The sequence below is a fragment of the Bombina bombina genome, chromosome 1 (genome assembly GCF_027579735.1).
Source record: "Bombina bombina isolate aBomBom1 chromosome 1, aBomBom1.pri, whole genome shotgun sequence".
In the NCBI taxonomy this organism is placed as follows: domain Eukaryota; kingdom Metazoa; phylum Chordata; class Amphibia; order Anura; family Bombinatoridae; genus Bombina; species Bombina bombina.
The window spans coordinates 1,463,773,001-1,463,791,545 of NC_069499.1; the positions used below are offsets into that span (position 1 = coordinate 1,463,773,001).

The following is an 18,545-nucleotide window of genomic DNA, read 5'->3' on the forward strand; positions in this document are numbered from 1 at the left end:
ACAGGTTGGGGAGCTGTCTGGGGGTCTCTGACAGCACAAGGAGTTTGGAATCCTCAAGAGGTGAGGTTACCAATCAATATTTTAAAACTCCATGCTATTTTCAGGGCTCTTCAGGCTTGGCCTCTATTAAAGAGAGAATTATTCATTTGTTTTCAAGCTACTTTCAAGGTTAGTGTAGACCAATGGTAGAATAACCAGACTTGCCTACCTCCTAATTGCACCTCTCACAATTGTGCAATTGATTTAAAAAGATTTAAAAGTAACAAGGGGTGGAGGCGGCGCCAAAAGAGGCGATCTAGCACTTTGAAATAAATTTCTAAAAACCTGGGTAGGTATCGAATCTAAATAGTCTAATAACAACTATATATGTTATACATATCCCCAATAGATCAGAATGAATACAATTGGACCTTATGATTAAAATAATTCAATATGTATTTCTCTAGACTAACCCAAACCACTTTTTATCAGATTTGGAACTTCTTAGGAAATTCTTAAAAAATTCTTTAAAAAATGCAAGGTGCTGCAGGTTTCAATATCAAATAACAAAGTTTTCTTACACAAATTCCAGATAATTCTGGAAGAATTCAGAGTGTTCAAATAAGTATAAAATCACTTCAATACTGTGACACCGGTGTCCATTAATCTAAAAAATAAATAATAAATAATAAAAAATAAATGAGAATTAAAATTACTAATGTCCTTAGAAGACTTTCGAGCAAACTTTAAACAAATAATTGTAACACTAATCAGATAAAGGTTCTAGAACAGTTTCCAACCACTATGTATAGCTGTTAGCAAAAAAACAGTATTTGGAACTCTGTGCATTAATATTCAATGTTGACTGTGAATAAAAAAGCCTTAAATAAAGATATTGTGTTGTTATAAAAACAACCAGACTGGTTAACAATTGTAGTAACTTCTTATGGCAGTAACACAGTTCTTTATATATAAAAGCGCTATTGGGAGTCTGTTTGCAGCAATGTTAGTGTGATCATATAAGTGCTGTTTTATAACATTCTTCCGTGAGGGCTTTAGAATCTCTTAGGTAGTAATGGCTGTAATAGCTTCCACAGGTGTAAATTAGTGCTTCAGTGTTTCAACGGTAATCAGTGAGTCTTTTGAAAACACATTCAGAGTACCTGTATTCAAATAGTTGTCACAATCCAATTCCACACTTTTAAAGTTGGAAAACACTCACCCGGTCTTTCTGTAGTACAGGCGTTTAAGCCTTCAGCCTGTTTGTCTTTGTCCCACCGTGGTCGTGTTAATTTGCCTTTAATAAGTGCTGGTAATCTTCTCTTGGTATCCTTAGTGTGCACACTAGTAGAAGAAACGGTTGATCTGTACTCCTACCGTATAGCCAGGTCCTCCAAGTCTTACTGGCGTGACGGTTCTGGGAGTGAATGTGTCTCTGTAGTCTTTTTCCTTTCTGCAGGGCTGGATAGTAGACAAGTCTACGCGTTTCAGCTCACCAGGGAGCCTTTGACAAATTATTTATTTGCAAAACCTATATTTCATGGTGTTTTTCTCATAAATTCTCTTGGCATTCGTTTAGAATTCCTAGAATTTTACAGTTTCTTCAGGATGGTTTGGATAAAGGTTTGTCTGCAAGTACTTTGAAGGGACAAATATCTGCTCTTTCTGTTTTATATCATAGAAAGTTTGCTAAACTTCCTGATATTCACTGTTTTGTTCAGGCTTTGGTTCGTATCAAGCCTGTTATTAAATCAATCTCTTCTCCTTGGAGTCTTAATTTGGTTTTGAAGGCTTTGCAGGCTCCTCCCTTTGAGCCTATGCAATCTTAGGATATTAAACTACTTTCTTGGAAAGTGTTGTTTCTTTTGGCTATCTCTTCAGTTAGAAGAGTTTCTGAATTGTCTGCTCTCTCTTGTTAGTCTCCTTTTCTGATTTTCTATCAGGATAAGGCTGTTTTGCAGACTTTGTTTAAACTTCTTCCTAAGGTTGTAAATTCTAACAACATTAGTAGGGAAATTGTTGTTCCTTCCTTGTGTCCTAATCCTAAGAATACTCTTGAAAGATCTTTACATTCTTTGGATGTTGTAAGAGCTTTGAAATATTATATTGAAGCTACTAAAGATTTCAGGAAGACTTCTAGTCTATTTGTTGTTTTTTCTGGTCCTAGGAAAGGTCAGAAAGCCTCTGCAATTTCTTTGGCATCTTGGTTAAAGCTTTTGATTCACAAGGCTTATTTGGAGGCGGGACAGTCTCCGCCTCAGAGAATTACAGCTCATTCTACTAGATCAGTCGCCACTTCCTGGGCTTTTAAGAATGAAGCTTCGGTTAATCAGATTTGCAAAGCAGCAACTTGCTCTTCTTTGCATACATTTACTAAATTTTACCATTTTTATGTATTTGCTTCTTCTGAAGCAGTCTTTGGTAGAAAAGTTCTTCAGGCAGCTGTCTCAGTTTGATTCTTCTGCTTATGATTTGTTTTTTTCTTGAAATTTATGTTAAATTTATGAGAGACTTATTTTTTTGTGGATTTTATTTTTTCAGCGGAAATATCTGTTTTTATTTTATTCCTTCCTTTCTAGTGACTCTTCTGTGTTCTTCCACATCTTGGGTATTTCTTTTTTTTTTCTTTTCAACAAGCTTTATTGATAAAACATTGTCAGAAGTACAATAACAAGAAACAGATATTCCACCAACAACCTGGTGTTTACAATGTCATCATTCGTATCAGTAAGAAAGCTTTCCTTTTGAACATACTGTTGGATCATACAATTTGATACGTTTGAAGGGCAAAAGAAAACTTGTTTCTATCCGTAAGCTTGGTTCTTTTCTATTTTTCATTAAACATATATTGGTATAATAAAATATGTGTCTTAAACCATGTGTCAGGTATCAGTAAAGAGTAAAAGAATCCATGAGTAGGAGGAGGAGGAAGGAAAAGAGGGAGAAGAAAGAGAGGAGAAAAAAAATCAAATGGAAGGGGTTCAGACTGTGACAGGGGCCCACAGTTCCTTTTAATAATTTTGTACGTAGGATTTTATTTATTTGAAGGGGAGACCTTTCCATGTAGCCAGCATCATTTCATTGATATCAATTTGGTGTATTTTGTGGTAATGGAATCTTTCTAAAAGTAACAGATCTTAAACTGAGGACATCCATTCAGCGGTAGTTGCTATTTCCTGTGTCTTCTATTTTTTGGGAATGAGCTTTTTAGCTCCAGTAATCATGAGAAGGGCTCATTTGTGTGTTTCTTTAATTTTAGGAAGGTGGAGAAAGAGGATTGTTTCTGACGAGTCAGGTATTATAATTTGTAATTTATCAAAAATCAAACCAAACACCTCCGTCCAGAAACCCCGAAGCCTCCGGCACGACCACCAAATATGGATAAGCGAGCCAAGCTCGCCACAGCCTCTCCAACATAAAGGACTTGCCATCGGGAAATATCTATATAGTCTGACAGGGGTACCACCTGCTTGCAAGTTTGATCTGTATTTCTTGGACAGTAGCTGATATTGAGGAATTTCTTGCTAACGCAAATGATTTGACCCAGGCCTCATTAGTTATATTATTATTAAAGTCTTTCTCCCAGGCTATGGTATATGTTGGTAGCTTCGTGTCTGGGGGTAACAGTAATATCTTGTATACGCGTGAGATTAGCCGTCTCATAGGATTAGATGATTTACACAAAAGTTCAAATGGTGTGAGTTCTCTTGTGAAGTTGTCTTTATGCGTGTGATGTGTTAGGTAGTGGGTTAGCTGGTTGTATCGCATTCAGGAAGTAAAGATGTCCCCATGTGTTTCTATCATATGTTTTTGTGTGCGCAACCGCCCATTTTCAATCACAGAATGATGTGTTCCTACCCTTAAGCTATAGGCTTTACACAGGCGTGTTCCTAGTCTATAGTATGGTAATTTAGGGTTTTCTATGATGGGTAGTAATGGCGACTGCTTGGGGGATATGTACGTGCTTGTGGCTATCAACCTATCCCATTCTTGCAGAATTTCTAAGGACGTGGTATTTTTGTAATGTTTTGGGACGCAATGTGGATGGTATCCATGCCAGTGTGCCCACGTTGCGTAAATTGAGTATTTGGCTGTCTAGACGGACCCATGCTTTATGTGTCGTGTTGTGTGACCACTCGATTAGTAGTAATATTGTGCGCCTATAATTAGCTAAGTCTGGGAATCCCAGCCCTCCTCTGTCTCTGGAAAGATACATAGTTTTTCTGGGGACCCTTGGTTTTGGTCCCGTCCATACAAACTGTTCTATGATTTTTTGTATTTGGGGGATAAAGTCTCTTGGAAGAGGGACTGGGACCGTTTGAAAAATATACAAGATACTTGGCAAAATATTCATTTTAATCACTCCAATTTTTCCAAGCCATGAGAGTGGTTTATTTTTACACGAAGAAAGATCTCTAATTATCTCCCCCTTTAGTTTTAAGTAGTTGTTTTTATACAGATCTTGGGGGTTTGCGGAGAGATAAATGCCGAAGTATTTTAATTGTTGTGCAGCTATAGTTACTTTGTGGTTTGTCTGTAGATGCTGTATTTGATCATTGGGTGCACTGATGTTAAGGAGCTCAGATTTTGTTAGATTTAAATGAAAGTTAGAAAGGGAGCCTTAATTTCTATTTCCTTGAGGAGTTCTGAAATGGAGGTGTCTATATTTGTGAGTGTATAGATTATATCATCTGCATAAAGTGCTTGTTTATGCTCTGCATCTCCGATTCTTACCCCCTCAATTTTTGGATTACTCCTAACTTTATGCGCCAAAGCTTCTATAGAGAGGGCGAAAAGCAGAGGAGACAGGGGGCATCCCCCTGCCTTGTGGCATTTGATATGTAAAATGTATCTGAAAGAGTTCCATTTACCCTGACCCTGGCATTTGGAGCCGAGTACAAAGCAAATGTCATATTTATAAAACTCGCCGAAATTCATAGCTCTCATAACTTGATGCAGACAAAGTCAATCGACACGGTCGAAGGCCTTCTCTGCGTCCGTCGAAAAGAGGGCCATTTGTACTCTCTCAGCCTGGGCATAGTTTATCAACTGCAAGACTTTAGATGTGTTGTCCCAGGCCTCCCTGCCCGGGACGAAGCCCACCTGATCCGTTGATATTAGGTTTGGGAGGTATTTATTTAAGCGTTTTGCTAACACCTTGGCTAAAATTTTGAGATCTGTGTTTAGCAGTGATATAGGTCTAACATTTTCAGAGATGTTGGGATTTTTACCAGGCTTGGGAAGAATTGCAATATGTGCTTCCAGCAATGAGCTAGATAGGCGGGGGTTATCACTCAGATTGTTAAAAAGTTGGAGCAGTATGGGGGCTAAGGACTTGCTGAATGTTTTATTATATCTTGAGGTGAAGCCATCTGGGCCGGGACTTTTCCCATTTGGCAGATCTTTAATCGCATAAGTTAATTCTTCTAGCGAGATGGGCGCGTCAAGATTATCTATGTCCGTTTTGCCTAATTGAGGTAGGTCTAATGAAGCTAAGTATGTTGCAATGGCTTGTTGCTTTGAAGATGTTTCTTCAGTATATGTTTTTGTTCCTGCTGATTTACTAATATTGTATAGGGCGTTATAGTAAGAGTGGAAAGTTTGTGCTATTTGCTTACTACCCTTTAATAACGAACCATTAACTGCTTTTAATTGATATATGTGTGTTTTGAGCTGTTTTCTGCGGATAGACCTGGCCAATAATTTACCAGGTTGGTTGCCTCCCACATAATATTGCTGTTTGGTTGTCAAAGATTTATGCTGGTATGCCTCCATCAAGTGTTGTTTGAGCTCTGTCCTCGTGTGAGTAAGTAATTTTCTAGTATTTTCGTCATGTGGGTTCTGTTTGTGTTTAAATTCCAAAGTCGAAATGTTATTTAACAGCTGTGAGTGTTTTTCCCTGTATTGTTTAAGTATTTGCGCCCTATGCTTAAGAAATTCTCATCGCATCACACATTTATGTGCCTCCCACGTGTTTGTCAAAGAAGTGTGGGTAGGGTCGTTGTGAGAGAAATAGTCAGCAGCAGATTTTTGTAGTTCTATCTTTATGAGAGGTTTATCTAGTAGTGATTTGTCAAGTCTCCATATATAGGTTGTAGGGGGTACGTCTGGCCATTGAACTGCACAGGTAACAGGGGCGTCATCTTGGGTATTTCTATCCCATACGTCACTAGCACATGGACTCTTGCCAATTACATGAAAGAAAACATAATTTATGTAAGAACTTACCTGATAAATTAATTTCTTTCATATTGGCAAGAGTCCATGAGGCCCACCCTTTTCTTTTTACAAAGATATGACGAGTCCACAGATTTCATCCTTACTTGTGGGATATTAAACTCCTGCTAACAGGAAGTGACAAAGAGCACCACAGCAGAGCTGTATATATAGCCCCTCCCCTTCCCCTCCACCCCCAGTCATTCTTTTTGCCTGTGTTATACTAGGAAGACATGGTAAAGTGAGGTGTTAGTTTTAGTTTCTTCAATCAAGATTTTTTTAAATGGTACCGGTGCGTACTATTTTCCTCAGGGGGATATGGAAGAAGATTTCTGCCCTGAGGTTTGATGATCTTAGCATTTGTAACTAAGATCCACGCTGGTTCTCACAAGACTTCTGAAGGTAACCATGAGACATCTTCAATGTGGAGACCGGTTTCATGCTACAAGCAGCATTAAGGTATGTGCAGCCTTTTTTTCTGAGGAGACTTGGTGTATCAGAACTGTCTGGCATTATTTCCCTGTATGGGAATGGGGTAAGCAGTAAAACCTATTTTAATAAGAGGGGTGTTACTGGAGTCCCTATTATATATTTATCATTAGTTGATATTTGGGCATTATGTGACATGGGAGACAATATAAAAAACAATGTTTTATGTTTTTTATTTTTGGCTCTTAAAACTTATTGGTTTTATGCTTGAGGGTTATATTGTGTGTGTATTTTTACTTTAGTGCAAAACTGCATTTCCATGCGGTGTTGTTTGTGCCTACTCCAACTTTTGACCTTAAGGGGCGGGGCCTATTTTGGAGCAATTTCTTCAGGCTTAGCAGCAGCAAAGAGTAACTCGGTGGCTCCTGGACTGTGTAGCTGGTCTGAAGTGTTGGAAACTTGATTCGAGTACCCTGGGGGCAGGTAGGCGCCACAGCTCTGTGTAGAGTGTATTTTTATCTATCTTTTGACTATATGTTGATATAAGTACTTCTAAAAGCCTTATTTCTGCCCTTGCTTCTGGGTGCAGTAATTTTTGGATTAACCAATAATATTAAGTTAAATTTGGGAATAATTTAACGTTTTTTGTGCATTTTTTAAAAATTGTTCACTTTTTCTTTTCTTAAAGGCACAGTACACTTTTTTTCTTATGTTTATTTTATGCTATAAATAAGTGTTTAAACAACTTTTGTGGTATTACTAGTCTGTTTAACATGTCTGACATTGATGTTTCTCATTATTCTATGTGTTTAGAAGCTATTGTGCAACCCACTCTAACATTGTGTAACTTTTGTACTGGAAGGGCCTTACAATGTAAAAAGCATATTTTAAATAAAGAAAGTGTGCCTAAGGATGATTCTCAGTCTGAAGAGAATCAGGACATGCCATCCAATTCACCCCAAGTGTCACAACCCTTTATGCCCACACAAGCGACGCCTAGTACTTCTAGTTCGTCTAATTCCTTTACTCTGCAGGAGATGGCTGCAGTTATATTAACTACCCTTACAGAGGTATTGTCTAAATTACCAGTGTTGCAGGGTAAACGCAGTAGGTCAAGTATTAATGCAAATACTGAATCCTCTGATGCTTTATTAGCTATTTCCGATGTTTCCTCACAGTGCTCTGAGTTGGGGATTAGGGAATTACTGTCTGAGGGGGAAATTTCTGATTCAGGGAATGTTTTGCCTCAGACAGATTCGGATGCTATGTCATTTAAATTTAAGCTTGATCACCTCTGCCTGTTGCTTAGGGAGGTTTTAGCGACTCTGGATGATTGTGATCTTATTGTGATTCCTCCAGAGAAATTGTGTAAAATGGATAAATATTTGGAAGTTCCTACTTACACTGATGTTTTTCCGGTTCCTAAGAGAATTTCGGAAATTATTAGTAAAGAATGGGATAGACCAGGGATACCGTTTTTCTCCTTCTCCTAATTTTAAGATAATGTTTCCTATATCAGATACCATTCGGGACTCATGGCAAGCGGTCCCTAAGGTAGAGGGAGCTATATCTTCCCTAGCTAAGCGTACTACTATACCCATTGAGGATAATTGTGCTTTCAAGGATCCTATGGATAAGAAATTAGAGGGTCTACTAAAGAAATTATTTGTTAATCAGGGATTTCTTTTACAACCTACGGCTTGCAATGTTCCAGTAACTACTGCAGCAGCTTTTTGGTTTGAGGCTCTAGTAGAGTCTCTTAAGGTTGAGACCCCATTAGATGACATTCTAGATAGAATTAAGGCTCTTAAGCTAGCTAATTCTTTTTTTACTGATGCCGCTTTTCAAATTACTAAATTAGCTGCAAAAAATTTAGGATTTGCTGTTTTAGCACGTAGAGCATTGTGGCTCAAATCTTGGTCTGCTGATGTGTCATCAAAACATAAGCTTTTAGCTATTCCCTTTAAAGGTAAGACCCTTTTTGGGCCAGAAATGAAGGAGATCATTTCTGATATTACAGGAGGTAAGGGCCATGCCCTACCTCAGGATAGGTTGGTTAAAATGAGGGGTAAACAGAATTATTTTCGTTCCTTTCGGAACTTTAAAGGAGGACCCCCCGCTTCTTCTTCTTCTTCCACAAAGCAGCATGAAGGGGTGGCCCCCGATCCGGGACCGGATCTAATAGGGGGCAGACTTTCTTTCTTTGCTCAGGCTTGGGCAAGTGATGTTCAGGATTCCTGGGCACTAGAAATAGTGACCCACGGTTATCAATTGGAATTCAAGGATTTCTCCCAAGAGGGAGATTTCATCTTTCAAAATTATCTGCAAACCAGATAAATAGAGAGGCGTTCCTACGCTGTGTAAAAGACCTTTTTACTATGGAAGTAATCTGTCCTGTTCCAAAATTGGAACAGGGACAGGGGTTTTACTCAAACCTATTTGTGGTCCCCAAAAAAGAGGGAACGTTCAGACCCATTTTTGACCTCAAGTGTCTAAACAAATTTCTAAGAGTTCCATCATTCAAGATGGAGACAATTTGAACGATTTTGCCAATGATCCAGCAGGGTCAATATATAACTACCGTGGATTTGAAGGATGCTTACCTTCATATTCCAATCCACAAAGATCATCATCGGTTTCTAAGGTTTGCCTTCTTGGACAAATATCAGTTTGTGGCTCTTCCTTTCGGGTTGGCCATAGCACCCAGAATCTTCACAAAGGTTCTAGGGTCTCTCTTGGCGGTTCTCAAACCGCAAGGGATAGCGGTGGCGCCTTATCTGGACGATATTCTGATTCAGGCGTTAACATATCATCTGACAAGATTTCACACGGACACAGTGTTGTCTTTTCTGATAATTCACGACTGGAAGGTGAACATAGAGACGAGTTCACTTGTTCCACAGACAAGGGTTCCTTTTCTGGGAACTCTGATAGACTCGGTAGCCATGAAAGTATTTCTGACGGAGGTCAGAAAATCAAAGATTTTGAATACTTGCCGAGCACTTCTGTCCATTCCTCGGTCATCAGTGGCTCAGTGTATGGAGGTAATCGGATTAATGGTAGCGGCAATGGACATCGTTCTGTTTGCTCGCTTTCATCTCAGACTACTGCAACTGTGCATGTTCGGTCAGTGGAATGGGGATTGTGCGGATTTATCTCCAAAGATAATTCTGGATCAAGAGACCAGAAACTCTCTTCTTTGGTGATTGTCGCCAGATCATCTGTCCCAGGGGACTTGTTTCCGCAGACCCTCGTGGGTGATAGTGACAACAGATGCCAGCCTTCTGGGCTGGGGTGCAGTTTGGAACTCCCTGAAGGCTCAGGGTGTTTGGACTCAGGTGGAGTCTCTACTTCCAATCAATATTCTGGAACTGAGAGCAATATTCAATGCGCTTCAGGTGTGGCCTCAGTTGGCTTCGGCCAAATTCATCAGATTCCAGTCGGACAACATAATGACTGTGGCATATGTCAATCATCAGGGGGGAACAAGGAGTTCCTTAGCGATGATAGAAGTATCCAAGATAATCAGTTGGGCAGAGGCCCACTCTTGTCATCTGTCAGCGATCTACATCCCAGGGGTAGAGGACTGGGAAGCAGATTTTCTAAGTCGACAGACTTTTCATCCGGGGGAGTGGGAACTTCACCCGGAGGTATTTGCCTCATTGATTCTCAGATGGGGCAGACCGGAATTGGTTTTGATGGCATCTCGTCAGAATGCCAAACTTCCAAGATACGGATCCCGGTCAATGGATCCTCAGGCCGAACTGATAGATGCCTTGGCAGTACCTTGGTTGTTCAGCCTAGCTTATGTGTTTCCGCCGTTTCCTCTCCTCCCACGCGTGATTGCTCGAATCAAACAGGAGAGAGCTTCAGTGATCTCGATAGCGCCTGTGTGGCCATGCAGGACTTGGTATGCGGATCTAGTGGACATGTCCTCTCTGCCATGTCTCTCTCTGGAAACTTCTGTTGAGACAGGACCTTTTCATTCAAGGTCCTTTCCAACATCCAAATCTAATTTCTCTGCAACTGACTGCGTGGAAATTGAACGCTTGATTTTATCAAAGCAAGGATTCTCTGGTTCAGTTATCAATACTTTGATACAGGCTAGAAAGCCTGTCACTAGAAAAATCTATCATAAGATATGGCGTAAATATCTTTTTGGTGTGGATCCAAGGGTTACTCATGGAGTAAAGTTAGGATTCCTAGGATTTTGTCTTTTCTCCAAGAAGGATTGGAGAAAGGGTTATCAGCAAGTTCCTTAAAGGGACAAATTTCAGCTTTGTCAATTCTGTTTCGCAAACGTTTGGCAAATGTATCAGATGTTCAGTCTTTTTGTCAGGCTCTATATAGAATTAAGCCTGTATTTAGACCTATTACTCCTCCCTGGAGTTTGAATTTAGTTCTTAGAGTTCTGCAAGGGGTTCCGTTTGAACCTATGCATTCCATAGATATTAAACTTTTATCTTGGAAAGTTCTGTTTTTGGTTGCTATTTCTTCTGCTCGAAGAGTTTCTGAGCTTTCAGCATTACAGTGTGATTATTCATTCTGATAAGGTGGTTTTTACGTACCAAACCTGGGTTCCTTCCTAAGGTTGTTTCGAATAAGAATATTAATCAGGAAATTGTTGTTCCTTCCTTGTGTCCTAATCCTTCTTCTAAGAAGGAGCGTCTGTTACATAACTTGGACGTGGTCTGTGCCTTAAAGTTTTACTTACAGGCAACTAAGAATTTCCGTCAATCATCTTCATTATTCATTGTTTATTCTGGAAAGCGTAGGGGTCAGAAAGCTACGGCTAACTCTCTTTCTTTTTGGCTGAGAAGTATCATCAGCCTGGCATATGAGACAGCTGGACAGCAGCCTACTGAAAGAATTACGGCTCATTCTTCTAGGGCTGTGGCTTCCACATGGGCTTTTAAAAACGATGCATCTGTGGAACAGATTTGTAAGGCTGCGACTTGGTCGTCTCTTCACACTTTTTCCAAATTTTACAAATTTGATACTTTTGCTTCTTCTGAGGCTATCTTTGGGAGAAAGGTTCTTCAAGCAGTGGTGCCTTCTGTTTAGGTTCCTGTCTTGTCCCTCCCTTTCATCTGTGTCCTATTGCTTTGGTATTGGTTTCCCACAAGTAAGGATGAAATCCGTGGACTCGTTGTAAAAGAAAACTAAATTTATGCTTACCTGATAAATTACTTTATTTTACGATATGACGAGTCCACGGCCCACCCTGTTCTTTTTTTTTTAACCATAGTTTTTTTATTGAGGCAAAACTAGAAATACAACATAAAGACACATTATACAATTCGTATTTGTTTTGGGTAGATTTTGCATACAATGCATTTCTTATCTGAGTAACAGTGAGATATAGGCATATAAATGAGCAATGAAATCTCGGAATAAACATCATACATGTAACTCTCTAGACCTATACTGTACAAACTGGAAATACAGCACAATGCATGCGAATGTAAAGTAAAATAAACATAATCTAGCTTTACCTCTTTTTAGTCTTTTGTTTCCTATGTAAAAACAAAGTAAATTTATATAGTGTAATTATCCTGAACAACTTATACATCCTATAGTGTGATAAAGTAAGTATAAGAGAAATGTATGTGTTATCTAAGATTTTGCAAAATATAGGAAAACATTAATAGTTGTTCCTACTTGATGCACAGAATTAAAGATCAGGTCAGTGAATGTTAGACTTTGATTATCAGTGGGCTATCAACACATCTCTCTATCTCCTGTAGCTGAGTGCTTTTAAAGAACTAACCTCAACTTCCACTCCATAGAAAAACGTAGGAACAGCTTATTACAAGACACATATAGCTAGAATACCTCTATCATAAACTAGCGTCTAATAGAATGATATTTTACCTTGAGCTGTATATCAGAATAACAAACCACCTTAACTGGGAGGTACAATTTAATAAACAGAAAAAATTATAGTATACACCAAAAATTTGGTATGACAGCAAATTTTAAATCTGTGGTGGATTAATACCGCCAAGTTATTCACCATAAAGGGTGAGTATTATGGAAATGAAATAAGGGAATTGGACTAGGGAGTAGGTGCTAATGCGAGACATTGGAGGTGATTCAGGAATATGGGTCCCCTCTGTGGCTCCCCCCTTTTGAAGGTGATATTTATCAAGCTAATATGGGCATTGATGGCTCTCAATCATATCCCTTAGATAAGGGGACTGCATACATGAGTAGCCCCTAGGTCATCTCTAGTCTGTGAAGAATTCACAAGCCCCAACTGTACAAACATATATACTAAAAATGTAAAATAGGATGGGGGAATTAAAGTAAAGGGAAGGATCCTCAACTGGGTATTAGACTAGGGAGTTGTCGTTCACAAATGGAAAATTACACAGTCAAGCAACCTGTATAAACAAAAACATATAAAGCAGTGTCCTAAACAATGCAATCTCTTGTAGCAACTACTGCATCAACATATAAACATTTAAACAAGGTGTACAAAACCAGTAACCCAGTTTCAAAATTACACAGTCACCATCCACTTTTGGGGGTCTGCCCAAAATGAAGGAGCCGTCCGCGTCTAGACAAAGTTACCCGATCCCTCTTCTGATGCTATTGACCATAGCACCGTTGTAGTATGAGCTCCAGATAGAAGCCGCAGCAAGTAAGTGCAAACACAAGGACCTCCCAAACTGCATCCGAGACACCGGGGACAACAGCCGCAGGCTAGCATAGGTGGTCAGGATCACATCAGTCCCATGGGTATGCAGGTCTCCGGTCAACACCGGAACATTGAGAAACTCCTCACAGTACATCGGGTGGTCGGCCGCACCCCCCGTACTTGTACCTGCTTCCCTTTGATAACTCTCTCGGTCCCGAGGTTGAAATAAATAGAGGCATCAACTGAGTCCCCGCCGCCTCGGCGCAGCACGCCAGCATCCCGAGTTCCCATGTTCTGAGCCCTCTGGGATACCGGGGTGGAAGAGGTAATCCCAGCTGTGCCAAGATGCGGTTGAAAATGGTCATGCTGCCACTCCTGCTCCACTGTAGTCGCCATTTGCAGTCTAGCACACCGTTCCTTTTGAGGGCGGGCTTTCACGATATATACCAAATGAGTGAACTTAGAGTCTATTTCCTTAGCAAGGGCAGCTAGAAGGATTTGTAGCTGATTGTTCGATGTCTTATCCATACTGTTCAGTGGTTTCACTCCCTAGTGTTAGAAATGAAATTAATCTGCTTTACCCGGCAGATCGGGGGGGGGGATATTCAGATGGTAAAGGCCGCTGTTGTGCACATCTAGACACCCTGGATACCGGTTCTGTATAAGCAATCTCCTTGTAAAAGATATCAATCGATTCAGCTGTGCTTCATATGTCCAATTCTGTCAAAGAAGACTCTGAACTTCTGGTTAATGAATAAATAGATGCCATGCTTTCTTCATGTAGCTTGGAGTCTTTACATTTTGCGTCTGGATATGGCGGCTGCTAGGACACGCCCCCCACCCTGTTCTTTTTAAGACAGTTTTTCTTTATGTTTTTTGTAAACTTCAGTCACCTCTGCACCTTTTTAACCTTTCCTTTTTCTCTTCCTATACCTTCGGCCGAATGACTGAGGGTGGAGGGGGAGGGGAGGGGCTATATATACAGCTCTGCTGTGGTGCTCTTTGCCACTTCCTGTTAGCAGGAGGTTAATATCCCACAAGTAAGGATGAAATCTGTGGACTCGTCATATCGTAAAAGAAAGTCATTTATCAGGTAAGCATAAATTTAGTTTTTTGGTGGTTATTATTTTTGTATAAAAGCACAATTTTATTTCCAGTTCCCCTTTTTGTATGCTTTTTTACTCCTTATTTTATCACCCCACTACTTGGCTATTCGTTAAACTGAATTGTGGGTGTGGTGAGGGGTGTATTTATAGGCATTTTGAGGTTTGGGAAACTTTGCCCCTCCTGGTAAGATTGTATATTCCATACGTCACTAGCTCATGGACTCTTGCTAATATAAAAGAAATTAATTTATCAGGTAAGTTCTTACATAAATTATGTTTTTTTGAGTGCGGAATGGATGTTGCGTTTAAGGCTAAAATTCTTGCGGTATAGCTATACTGACACGATTCGTAATATGTGTTCCTGGCCATTTTTTCAGCGTTAAAAGCCGTACCGCAACACTTGTAATCTAGCCGACTGTTAGCAGAGCAAAGATACATCCCTTGAAAAGTCTATTAAGTATTTTTTATCATCTTTGTCTGTGGCCATTTAAGGATGCAGGTAACCAAGCTCCTGCACTAATTTAACCTATCACTGTGTAGCATGTAGTCAGGTAAGACAACCTGCAACACACGTAAGTACAGGATATGCACTCCAGTCTTTAAAAGGGAGATATAACAAGCATTTTAATTGGCATTTTACTGCAAATACATTTTAAATGAATAATGAATGTTGCATTGTTCTGTTTTCTTTATTTAAATGTGTTAAAATTAATAATTGATACAAACAAGTTACTTCAAATAGGGTTCAACAAATTGAGTTTTAATTTAGGCTGACTATATCCAGCTGATCATAATGCATAGAGACATTTTGACATTATGTTTAAAATTTGGCCCAGCTAAAATAGAGGACCAATTACAATGCAACTCTTTGGCCTCTAGTTATTAATGTCTGTCGGACCTGATCCGACAGAGCGGATCAGGTCCGACAGACCTCGCTGAATACGGCGAGCAATACGCTCGCCGTATTTAGCATTGCAACGCCGCCCCCTGCAGACTCGCGGCCAATATGCCGCCAGCAGTGGGGTGTCAATCAACCCGATCATACTCGATCGGGTTGATTTCCAGGGATGTCTGTCCGCCTGCTCAGAGCAGGCGGACAGGGTTATGGAGCAGAAGTCTTTGTGACTGCTGCTTCATAACTGCTGTTTCTGGTGAGCCTGCAGGCTCGCCAGAATCACGGGGCATCAAGCTCCATACGGAGCTACATATGCCCCTTTGTGTTTAAGCCCAGCAAAGTGACCAGAGTGCTGCTGGTCCCAAGGGGGTACTACCCATCACTCAATCAGCAGTGGTAGTTGCATGATCCAGTTGTGTTACTACCCCTGCTAATTGGGTCAGCTTCAGTTTCCAATCTGGACCAGGAGTGCTCTGTAGCTCCAGATTTTTATTTTAACCATGTGTTTAACAAGATTTTTTTGTTTTAATGCATTAAAGACACTGCATTGCAAGGTCACTAGTAATAAAATGACATGCTGTAGTGAATTAGAGCATGTAATCTTCCCACTATAATAATAATACTAGCATGCATGGATCTGCTAGGATGTGCTGGTTTTTGGTAAGAATGGGACTAAGTTGGTTAATTAGGTTAATTATTTTAAATCACTTAAGAGAGCTCTAGAATACGCAGGTGAACAATGTCAAAGTCTGTAGAACCTGTATTATAAGATTACTGAGCTTTTACATTAATCTGGATTTCTTTTAAAAATGATTATCTATTATTTGCAGAGCCCACAGATTCTGCAATATTGTAGACATTGAATTAAATGATTATTGTTGATAAAATATTGTACGTTTACTTAGATGTCAATGAACTGAAAGTGTTTGTGGATTTGGCCTCTATCTCTGCTGGTGAGAATGACATGGACGTTGATCGTGTTGCTTGCTTCCATGATGCGGTTCTTGGGTACTCCTCGTTATTATATGACCTGAAACCGGAATTTGGATTTGAGGATTTAATGCAGTGTTTGCAAAAACTTTGGAAAACTTTAAAAAGTGATAAGAATCTGCCTAAAAAACTGGTAAGCCGTTAATTAATATGTTTCTGCAGCTGTGTCTTTTTAATCAGTTAGTGTAGTTATGCAGATTGAATGTTTACCAGGTATAGCCAGAATTTAGTTTTTACAGTACTCTGTGACATATGTGTTCCCAGGTATATTTTAAAGGGACAGTAAAGTCATAACTAGACATTCATGATTTAGATAGAGCATTCAATTTTAAACAACTTTCAAATTTACTTCTATTATTTAATGTGCTTCCTTCTCTTGTTATCCTTTTGCTGAAAGGTTTTCTAGGTAAGCTCAGGAGCAGCAAAGAACCTAGGTTCTAGCTGCTGATTGGTGGCTGCATATATACAGTTAGAAACCAGTAGTGCATTGCTGATTCTTTAACAAATTATACCAAGAGAATCAAGTAAATTTGATGATAGAAATAAATTGGAACATTGTTTAAAATTGTATGTTCTAACTAAATCATGAAAGAAAAAATGTGGGTTTCATGTACTTTTAAATACTGTTTTGTGTTCCAAAGCGTTTCCTACATACTAAAAGATTTTCTATTTTAGAGGGACTCAGCTCGGCATATAGAGTGGTTAAAAACTGTAAAAGAAAGTCATGGATCTGTAGAACTCTCATCCTTGTCCTTGGCAACAACAATTAACAAGAAAGGGATGTACGTAATTCAAGCACCCAGCAACAACAGGAAGGTAATTTTATGTGACTGACAGCCTCTTTAGAGCCTTTTTACTTACTAATATTTATATTTATATAATTCCCCTTTGGTTCAGGCTGGCTGATGAGAGGGATAATAGGCTTGGTTCATTTTATATTTTATTTGCCCTCATAGTAGTCTGTTTTGGGTGCATTAACATTAGGTGTACAGAGCCTGGAGATCGTTTCTGGCTCATAAGGAAATGTTATATATCGGCAGAGCAGCGGAACTTGTGCGCTTTCTGTTGTGGCGCATTACATTTTTTTTTCTGTGTTTTGCGATCACATGATCGCCCGCCACTTTTCCGTTCTAAGGCCTTAACTATCAGTAGTTTCTCTACATCGCAAGGGGTGTTTTATCGATCACAGATTGTTTTTCCTTGTTCAGTATTGCTTAACTTTGCAGCATTTGGTAGGGAGAGTCTGGATAAAGTTACCAGTGGGACTTCCTGTTCACCGGAGTGGTAAGTCTCCTCAACAAGACTGAGGTTATAGCGGTGCAATTGTTTTGAGGTTCTCCTTTTCGTTTTTTGTTTAGATATTTTAATTTTATTAAACTCTTTGGTGCAGTGGCTTATTCTCTATTTCAGTTCTATTTTCTCTTGTAAGGTGTATCCAGTCCACGGATTCATCCATTACTTGTGGGATATTCTCCTTCCCAACAGGAAGCTGCAAGAGGATCACCCACAGCAGAGCTGTTTATATAGCTCCTCCCCTAACTGCCACCTGCCAGTCATTCTCTTGCAGCTCTCGACAAGGGAAGTAGCTAGAGAGATGTGGTGCATTAATGTAGTTTATCTTCAATCAAAAGTTTATTATTTTCAAATGGTACCGGAGTTGTACTATTTTAGCCTCAGGCAGAAAGTTGAAGAAGAGTCTGCCTGTGGTTTTTGATGATCTTAGCAGCTTGTAACTAAGATCCACTGCTGTTCTCACACATAACTGAAGAGATGGGTAACTTCAGCTGGGGGAATAGCATGCAGGGTCTCCTGCTCTGAGGTATGTGCAGTTTTAAATTTTTCGAGAGAGATGATAAGCTAGAAAATGCTGACAATACCGGATTTATTTAAGGTAAGCCTGATTACAGTGATTTAATAACGACTGGTATCATGCTTGCTGTAAAGGGTAATATTTTTGTTATTTACTCCCATTACTGAATAGATATAACGTTTGCTTGAGGTATATAAACGTTTATTATATATTGGTGATAAAACTTTATTCTGGGGCCCAGTTTTTCCACATGGCTGACTAGATTTTGCCTAGGGATAGTTTTTTAAGGCCCTCTCACTGTGAGTAGAGGTTGGGAGGGGCCTAGTAGTTTTTGCAGCTTGAGACATCCAGCTTCCCTGAAGGAGTCCCCTGAACATATAGGACCTCTCTAAAGGGTTTTTGTGCCTTCCAAAGTCGTTGTATGGGCAGGTAGGGCCACAGCAGAGCTGTGGCAGTTGGTTGTGACTGTTTAAAAAC

At 39.6% G+C, this 18,545-nt stretch overlaps 1 protein-coding gene across 1 annotated transcript in view; it reads left to right on the plus strand.

Moving 5' to 3' along the window:
• RNF213 (ring finger protein 213) overlaps nt 1-18,545 on the plus strand; it is an 881,087-nt gene that overhangs the window by 547,234 nt on the left and 315,308 nt on the right. Inside the window, exons 19-20 of the mRNA XM_053706514.1 lie at nt 16,174-16,391; nt 16,934-17,074. Of these exons, the coding sequence (XP_053562489.1) occupies nt 16,174-16,391; nt 16,934-17,074 (359 nt within the window). The remainder of the gene's footprint in view (nt 1-16,173; nt 16,392-16,933; nt 17,075-18,545) is intronic.